The sequence below is a fragment of the Camellia sinensis genome, chromosome 7, assembly GCF_055761805.1.
Source record: "Camellia sinensis isolate YWXY chromosome 7, ASM5576180v1, whole genome shotgun sequence".
Lineage (NCBI taxonomy): Eukaryota > Viridiplantae > Streptophyta > Magnoliopsida > Ericales > Theaceae > Camellia > Camellia sinensis.
Genome location: NC_138967.1, coordinates 4,942,469 through 4,951,279, shown reverse-complemented (window position 1 = coordinate 4,951,279; position 8,811 = coordinate 4,942,469). Strand labels below are relative to the sequence as shown.

The 8,811-nt window shown below is 35.8% G+C and overlaps 3 protein-coding genes across 3 annotated transcripts; all 3 read left to right on the top strand.

The window, feature by feature from the left end:
* Nucleotides 1-2,286: 2,286 nt before the first annotated feature.
* LOC145795572 (uncharacterized) lies at nucleotides 2,287-2,860 on the top strand. Its single transcript, XM_082880392.1, has 2 exons — nucleotides 2,287-2,460; nucleotides 2,546-2,860. Exons 1-2 carry the CDS (start codon nucleotides 2,287-2,289, stop codon nucleotides 2,858-2,860), a joined length of 489 nt encoding a protein of 162 aa, XP_082736518.1.
* Nucleotides 2,861-3,964: 1,104 nt separating this feature from the next.
* LOC145795571 (uncharacterized) lies at nucleotides 3,965-5,217 on the top strand. Its single transcript, XM_082880391.1, has 3 exons — nucleotides 3,965-4,270; nucleotides 4,409-4,481; nucleotides 4,721-5,217. Exons 1-3 carry the CDS (start codon nucleotides 3,965-3,967, stop codon nucleotides 5,215-5,217), a joined length of 876 nt encoding a protein of 291 aa, XP_082736517.1.
* Nucleotides 5,218-6,593: 1,376 nt separating this feature from the next.
* LOC114291983 (GATA transcription factor 15) lies at nucleotides 6,594-7,977 on the top strand. The gene is made up of 3 exons (XM_028235869.2): nucleotides 6,594-7,115; nucleotides 7,224-7,334; nucleotides 7,443-7,977. The coding sequence occupies exons 1-3, from the start codon at nucleotides 7,095-7,097 to the stop codon at nucleotides 7,773-7,775; spliced, it is 465 nt and encodes a 154-aa protein (XP_028091670.2). The 5' UTR covers nucleotides 6,594-7,094; the 3' UTR covers nucleotides 7,776-7,977.
* The last annotated feature ends 834 nt before the right edge of the window (nucleotides 7,978-8,811 follow it).

Genomic DNA, 8,811 nt, shown 5'->3' with positions numbered 1-8,811 from the left:
AAGTTATAAGCAACATAGCAAAATAACTTCAATTCATATGGATACACATAGCTACTCTTATATTTACTCAGAATCCATTCTTCAAGAATGAACATAAATTCTTCTGGGTAAATGACTTACTTTGCGTGCTCTATTAATCAATAGCATACACCTTTGTTCAATCATTCTTATATGTTGACATAATTGCCTTGCCTTGTAATTAACAGAGTTCTAATGGTAACCGTTACACCATTCCCATGAGTTAACATAATTAACGTAAAGTTAACAGGATATTCCTGATAAGTAGTAACGAAAAGTAAGCACATTTTCATTAGATTACAGATAACTTTATTGGTTTCACAATTTCACAGTTCGGCCCTTGGCTTGAGGGGTTCACACATTCACAATAGCCTTTGGGTTTCATAGATTCACAACTTATCACATTGGCCTTCGGCCCTTTGGATTCACAAGTTCACAAATTTGGCCCTTGGCCTCATAGCTTCATGAGTCACAAGTCGGCCCTTAGCCACAGAGGTTTGATCTTCACAAATGGCCCTTGGTCACATAACTTCATATTTCACAAGTTCTTTTGATGTTTTCATAATTTCATAATGTTTCTCACATAACTTCACAAACTCTTTTGAAGTTTCCATAATGTCACAGTGTTTCTCACGTAGCATACATATCATATATGTCAGTATAATTCTTATGACGAAGATTTAACATCAATAACGATAAACGGTTAAAGGTACATCAAAGTACTACTACTCACAGCGTTCCGGTGCTTGATCCGTCCCTGTAGCTGACCCTACACAATTCACATAATTCAAACATAATTCATCATAGTACAACACCAATCAATTCACTATGAGTCAACATAACATAATCCAACAAAGTCAATATCACTTAGTTCATCAACACCATTTGTAATTTAACATAATTCAAAATAAATCCTTGAATTCCATTTCAACATTCCAAAACCGAGTTCATATCATCCATATCATTAATAGATTATTTTCCCAATTTTCCCTTCACATTACAACATGAATTTTATAACATAGCTCATTCGCAAATTTTAAACATAATTTTCAAACATTTCTAAATTCCAATTAAACTTGAACACATATAATTCCATACCTCAATTTCATTACTCTACTTCCAATTTGGGCCAATTCATTGGTTATCATCATTAATCAACCTAGGGTTTCAAGAAAATATTGAAATTTCAAGAAAAATACAAACTTATTAACCCATTACTTTTTATTCCAATTTTCCCAATGATTATACATCTAGGAGTCACAATCCATCATTTTAACCCACCAATTTAACTTCCAACATCTCCAACTCTAAACCCTCAATTCTCAAGTTGGACATAATATGCTCAAAACTATAGATTTTGTTTGTATATACACAAAATTCCATAATTCCATCTATGAATGCAAATATTGAAAGGGAATAAGGATCCCTACCTCAAGAATCAAGCAAAGGAGCAAAGATTGAGAAGAATCCTCCAAACATACGAATTTCAATCGGTTGGAAATGTTGACCCTTTCTTGTTCTCCATCCTTGATGCAAGATCCATGGTGGATTTGTTGATAAAAGTGGAGGAAATCAAGGTTTTGGGAGCTAGGGTTTCGGACATGGAAGAGGGGAGAAGAAGAGAGGAAAAGAAAATGTAAGAAATGGGCCAAAAATCTCATTTTTGAGCTGCTGTCCCGCACAGCCTGCACGTGCGGTGCTATTCCCCGCACGTGCGGCTCTGCTTCCAGCACAGATGTAAAAACTTCAAACGGGTATAACTCTCTCATCGGAACTCCGTTCTAGGTCGTTCTTGTGTCCAAATTGAAGCCCCGGAAATAAGCTTTCCAATGGTTCTAACCTCACATTCAAATTCAAAGTGTAGAAAAAGAAAAGGGCAAATGAGTGACGGATGATTGTAGAATAACTATCCGGATTATATTCCTTGGTCCAATCTTACTTTACCATCATACCACCACCTCAATCAATACCCCAAAATAAGATAAAAACATTCTCAATTCCAATAGATATAGTTGAATTAAAACACATTAACCCCTAATTAAATAAGGATGACTTTTGGGGTCATTACATACACACAATCATTTAAGCCACAAGGCCACATGGGACAGTGCCTCAATCCGAGTTTTCCTGCAGTTGATTGCGAATAAGATAACTAAAGGCAATCGCCCATTTCTATTCCTCAGCCAAGCAGGGTACAAGTCCTTGGCAAGAAAATTTGAAAGAAAAACAAGAAGAAAACATGGACTCAAACAGTTGAAGAATAAATACATGCGTCTGAAAAAAGAGTGGCAAGCGTGGACAAAGTTGATGGATTCAAGCAAAGGAGTGTCAGGGATAGGGTTTGACTGTGACACCGGCATATTTCAGGCACCTGAGGAGTGGTGGGACAAAATGGAATCGATAAGTACATGTACTCTTATATTTCATATGTGTTATTTACCAGTATATTTTTAACTTTTGTAGTTAAATTTTAATTAATTATATGGAATGGAACATGATTCTCTTTCATATATCTCTATTTGAACAGATAAACAAGGTGTGTGCCAAGTTTAGAAAAAAAACCTTAGAACATCGTGAGTTGATGGAGACCGTCTTCATGGGGACATCAGCTACTGGGAAGCACCATTGGACCCCGGGCGAGGAACTTCCTAAAGCTGCTGATGACTCATCTGATTCAGTGCACAGTTTGGGGGCCCAGCCATATGCTGATCCGATACCCGCAGGAGTACAGGACGTGGATTCAGATTCTTCATTGGAGCATGTTCCGATTGAAAAGGGGAAAAAAAGAAAGACGCCATCAAGCAGTGTTTCAAAGTCCAAGAAGGCAATAAGTGGAGCGTGAGCACGAAGAATCAGCAGGTTACGGTGAGGCACCTCACAAGCAACGAATCGCTGTTTACTATTTCGGAGTGCATGCATCGCCTGATAGGTATTACATCGCTGGTTGGTACGCCGTTATTCCACTTCGCCACATCACTTATGGATAACGCCAATTTGCGGGAGGTGATGATGTGCCAGCCTGATGACGACTCAATCATAAGGTGGCTTACCCAGAAGCAGCTCCAGTGTACTATGTCGGCGCCTTTTGCAAATCTGTTCGGGGCTCGCCGGATGTGATGTAGCGGTGTTACGAGTGTTGAATATGCCTTTCCTTTTCTTGCATTCTAAAAACTTTTACTTATGTTTTTTGTTGGCACTGTATTAAAACAGGATAGTTGTCTGTGCATGTTTTTTTTTTTCCTTCGTTTTTGTGTTTTCTTGCTACCTATGGTTTCCAAAACTTTTAGTTCAGTGCATGGCTTGACACAATGGAAGCATTGTTGTGCACACTTTTCTGAGACATGAATGGGATGCTTTTGTTCAAATTAAATGTATGCATATTTTGTAGAATTGGGTACAACGGATTTGTTTGCTAGCTTTGTGTATGTTTATATTTTCCAAAGTGCGATGTTAGTTTCATATTAGACGTCAACTTTTGTGGTTGTCACCACAATGGTCCTCTTGTATGACAAAAGTTTAGCAGGTTCAAGTTTTTCCCATTTTGCATATCATTATGCGTTAAAAAATACATTGGTGACGGCAGTCCTTAAATTGGGTTGTCAACATTTCGAATTTTGTAATTGCAAATTTTGAAATTAATTGACTCGATGAAGGGGAAGCAAACTGATTGAAACAGTGCCACTCTTGTAGGTTTCGCATCAACGAAGACGTAATGAATCCCTAGGATGGAAGCTACAACAAGGGAATAACGAAAATGCTTAATCAAATGGTAGTCTAGGTGCAACAAGAACACAACTGCACATTTCTACAAGCATGCCAGTATGCGACAGAGTGGTACCAAAAGCACATAGCTAAAACGCCATGTCGCACTTCTATACTGACCGGGAATGCATAGATATCCGAACTATATGCTGGCCATATGGGCCGATTTGAGGAAAACGTGTCCATGCCGAAGGAAGTTTTTCTCGCCCTGTGTGAAACATTAGTAAATGATTTTGGGTTACAAGTCCCGCAATGTCCACATGGTTTAGCTGTTGAAGAAAGCGTTGCAATGTTTATCCATGTGTTGAAAGGGAAGCAAAATCGAAAAATCCAAGAGCGGTTCCAACATTCGGGGGAGACTGTGTCTCGGCACGTGCATAACGTATTAACTTCCATGAAGCAGTTCACTGTTGTTCATTGCCGGCCCATATACAATCAGCATCGTATACATCTATACGTGCAGTCTAGACGGAAATACCTACCGTTCAAGGTACTACCGAAATACATTATTCACATATACATAAAGAGTGTCTGTTATTTTGTTTTTATTACTAATTGGACGTAACGTATGGAAAAAACAAAACATCGTATTATTTTTTAAGCAACAAAAGAATTGGGTTGTTTGCAGGACTGCATTGGCGCAATAGACGGAACACATGTAAGTGCATGGGTTACGGGGCCAGATGCAGCAACATATTTCGGTAGGAAATACTGTCACATGCAAAATATCATAGCCGCAGTCGATTTTGACATGTGTTTCATATTCATTTCGTGCGGATGGGAATGAAATATGCATGATAGTCGCATATTCAACGAGATACTAACTAATGACAATGTCCCATTCCCACATCCTGACGAAGGTAACACATGCCGATGTTTGTGGATTTAGGGGGTTCTCTGTACAAATTTTAGGTGTCATACATTGTTGTCATGTCTGCAGGTAAATATTATCTTGTCGATTCTGGTTATCCAAACCGGACAGGGTACTTAGCACCATTCAAAGGCCATCGTTACCACCAACAAGAATTTCGACGTATTGCACGGAATAGGACGACAAACATGCCAAGGGAATTATTTAACAAAGTGCACTCATCCTTACGAAGTGTGGTGGAACGCACCTTCGGTGCCTGGAAAAATCGATGGGGGTTTATTCGAGACATGCCTCGGTATGACTTTGCAAATGTGCAAGTTCAGTTAGTAGGTGCGTCAATGACATCACATAATTATATACGGCGCAACACAGGTAACCCAACAACTGTTCACCCAATCTATGACGAGGAAGAGGCTATGACAATAGTAAATGCCATACCAGAAGTTGAACATGACGAGGATGGTTTAATGGTTGGGGATGAGCATCCACATATGGCATTGGTGCGCTTTCACATACGCGACAAATTATGTTACATGCGTAATAACGGAATGTTAGGAAATATATAATAGTTGACCTAATTTCCGTAGGGTTGTAACATTACTAATGACACACGTGGAACAGACTGTATTGAAATATATTATCATGTACAATATGTATGTGTTTACACGGGGATATACCCCCTTCCAGTTGGTGACGTGTCGCACTCTGAAAAACCAAAATTCACAAGATCGGAAATGCTTAATCCATTTTTTTAAAATGTAAAATAAAAAGTTAATGTGATTGAATAAGAAAATGACAAAATCGTAAATTTAAAAAAAAATGAAAAAAATACGTCTCATTCAAAAACATTTAAAAAAAAAAACATGAAAACATAAATCATCATTTGTCACGTAATTTACAAATAAATGAAACACATAAATAACAAAAACAAGTGCTTCTATACCAATAAAAATAAAGAAAAAGATCTAATTCATGTAAAAAGAAAAAAACAAAGACAAAAACATAAATTTAAAAAAATAAAAAAATTTTTAGCAAAATACGCCAAATTCAAACCCAAAATAAAAAAATTAAAACAAAAAAAAAACAATGAAAGCAAAAAACGCCAAATTCACTTCCAAAATTAAAAAAAAAATGTTCGAAAAATACACCAAATCCAAACCCAAAAAAAAAAAAATTAAAAAAAGCAAAATACGGCAAATCGAAACCCAAAATAAAAAAAATTAAAAAAAATAATTAAGCAAAAAACGCCACATCCAAACCCAAAATTAAAATAAAGAAATAAATAAATAAATTAAGCAAAATATGGGAAATCCAAACCCAAAAAGGGCAGTTTGGTAATTTTACAGGATGACACCTCACCAAAAAATCAAAAAGTCCAAAAATCCTTCCCAAACCAGGATTTTGAGCCCCAAGCTCATATAGCCAAAAAATTCAAAAAACCAAAAAGCCAACCCCTTCCCAAACGGAAGCTAACATACTCACACATCCTGTATAGAGAAATTATTGGTTGGTTTTAGAATATTATTATGTAATGTTTTAATAGTATTATAATTGATAAAAAGAATGAAATTTATAAAGAATAATATTAAGGATTATAAAAAAATATTATGAAATGATTTATGAAGAATTTTTTATTATTTAGTTAGTATGTAGTTTTTTTTTTTTTTGTATATATAATCTAACGATAAGAACTCTTTTATAATTATTTTTATGATACTTAACATTATTTATTTATAAATTTATATTGAGTAATTAAAAAATATAAAAAAAATAATAAATTATGATTGATAAGTGATATGGCCAATTAATAATATTTTCCCTACCTAAAGAAAAACGGACTCACACACGTGTCACAAAAATGCTTCACCACTGATGTCACATCAACGGTCCAGATCAGCTTGCCAAAAACCCTAGCTATAAACACACAAAACCAAATCATTGCACGTTTATTAATTTCCGAAAACAGTCCCAAATCCAAAAACCCAATTTCAATCGCGCCCTTTTCGTTTTTGGCGGGTGAAACAAAGGGCATTCTCGTCATTTCACTTCCCCCGCCGCTAGGGTTTTTCCCCGACTACTCTCTTATAATCGGCCACGGCTGCTTCTCTGTCGGTTCACTCTCTCTCTCTCTCTCTGCGCATTTCAGTCTCAGCAAACTCTCTCTCTCTCTGATTTGCTTGTGTTTAGGGAAGTTCATAGTCTACTCTGTTTTGCTATTCTGGGTCTTGCTTTCTTTTGCTTCAAATTCAGATCTCTATGCTTTTTTCTGAGTCTTAACTTTGCTTGATAAAGGCCTGTTAGTGATTTCAATAGGTCTGCTCTTATCTGGGTTTGATTTGTTTTTAGGGATTGCAGAGTCACTGAGTGTGTACTATCATTATCACTCACTCAATCGATCAATTTCATCTGGGTTTTCGTTTTCAGTTCAAAATAGCCCATTCAAATGGTGGATCTGAGTGACAAAGTAAGTGATTCCAAAGCTTGTTTCCAATTTTTCATTACGGGTAATCTTTGATACATACATATAAATATATATAGATAGAGTTTGATTTGATTTGATTGTTTGATTCAGGGATCAGAGTCAGAAGACATGAGTAGCAAAACCCTAGATAGGGTTAAGACCTGTGCTGATTGTGGAACCACCAAAACCCCTCTCTGGAGAGGCGGTCCAGCTGGCCCTAAGGTTCAATCATCTTCACTACCCACATATCTATACACATATATGATGATTGAGAGTGATTTTAGGGTTTGATTTTGATTATGTGATCTGGGTTTTTATTGTATTTTGCAGTCACTGTGCAATGCTTGTGGGATCAGAAGCAGGAAGAAGAGGAGAGCACTTCTGGGTCTGAACAAAGCTTCAACAGAGGACAAGAAATCGAAGAGAACAAGTAGTGGTAATAGTAGTAGTGATAGTGGAAGTAGTGGTAGTGGAAGTAGTAGTAGTAGTGGCAATAATGGTAAATTGGGAGATTCTCTGAGGAGGAAGCTGTTGGCTCTTGGGAGAGAGGTGGTGGTGCAGAGGTCGGCGGCCACGGCGGAGAAGCGGCGGAGGAAGTTGGGAGAGGAGGAGCAAGCGGCTGTGCTGTTGATGGCTTTGTCTTGTGGCTCTGTTTTTGCGTAGTTTCTTTTTCTTTTTTTTTTATATATATATAGTATTTTAGGGTTAGTAAAAAAAAAAATTGAAGATCAAGAATATTGTAAGTGTATCTTCCTGTAATCTTTTTTAAGTGAATTTTGTTATTTTTCACTTGTTCACAATTTGGTTTTATTTTATCATTATTGTCTACTATGTTCTTGAGAAATGGATGAGCTGTTGAAAGTAATGGGAATTGTTTGTAACTTATTTTTGGAAAATGATTGGTGGCCCTAAAAAAGTTGTCCCTAATACCCCTAATTTCCATTTTTGGAAACTGTTTTTTTTTTTCTTTCTTTTTTCCTTTTTTTTTTTTTTTTTTTTTTTTTTACCTAAAGTGGAATTTCGGGGCATTCGAGCCCGAAGAGCCCCGAAATTACGGGCCCTCAATCAGCGCCACTTATTTTTATGCTTTTTTTGGGTCAATCATTATTTACAAATATGAAGTTAAATGATATTAAAATCACAGATTGTAAGCATAGTTTTGTTTTAATTTTAAATATAGGTTGTTAGATTATCACAATAAAATCATTGTAGAGAATCTTAATTCTACATTTGGACAAATCAGAGTACAACAATTATTGAAATCTAACAATCTAGCAAAAATTTTCATAATATGAAACTCAACCAAAAAAAAAAAAAAATCTTAAGTGTGTATATTTTGACTTTTAATAAAAATAAGTTGAGTTTGAAGTGATGTATTAGAGAGGTAATGTGACTTAAATAAAAGGATGCGATTTAAATAGGATTGTAATTTTTTGACTTTTTAATTTTTTTAAATTATGCCAAACAAAGCCTTGTAATAGAATAGAAATTATTAATATTTGTCTGATTGATTCCCTCGTTGAGCCATCATAATATATATTAATATTAGCAACTAAAAAAGATCAAGAATGTCATTAACTTGTTAAGTGTATATATTTGGTTTAAATTATCATTATCTACTATGTTCTTGACTATGAAGCACGGATACTTCAAATAGGGTGATGTATCTGTATCGGATACTGATATTTCTTGAATATTC

What these genes read in the sequence shown, in the direction of transcription:
- LOC145795571 (XM_082880391.1), top strand. Translation starts at nt 3,965, where the DNA reads ATGCCGAAGGAAGTTTTTCTCGCCCTGTGTGAAACATTAGTAAATGAT. An exon ending in GGAAATACCTACCGTTCAAG is followed by an intron (nt 4,271 to 4,408) that starts GTACTACCGAAA and finishes GGTTGTTTGCAG; the next exon opens with GACTGCATTGGCGCAATAGA. An exon ending in AGATGCAGCAACATATTTCG is followed by an intron (nt 4,482 to 4,720) that starts GTAGGAAATACT and finishes TCATGTCTGCAG; the next exon opens with GTAAATATTATCTTGTCGAT.
- LOC114291983 (XM_028235869.2), top strand. Translation starts at nt 7,095, where the DNA reads ATGGTGGATCTGAGTGACAAA. An exon ending in TGGTGGATCTGAGTGACAAA is followed by an intron (nt 7,116 to 7,223) that starts GTAAGTGATTCC and finishes TGTTTGATTCAG; the next exon opens with GGATCAGAGTCAGAAGACAT. An exon ending in GCGGTCCAGCTGGCCCTAAG is followed by an intron (nt 7,335 to 7,442) that starts GTTCAATCATCT and finishes TGTATTTTGCAG; the next exon opens with TCACTGTGCAATGCTTGTGG.
- LOC145795572 (XM_082880392.1), top strand. Translation starts at nt 2,287, where the DNA reads ATGCGTCTGAAAAAAGAGTGGCAAGCGTGGACAAAGTTGATGGATTCA. An exon ending in TTCATATGTGTTATTTACCA is followed by an intron (nt 2,461 to 2,545) that starts GTATATTTTTAA and finishes CTATTTGAACAG; the next exon opens with ATAAACAAGGTGTGTGCCAA.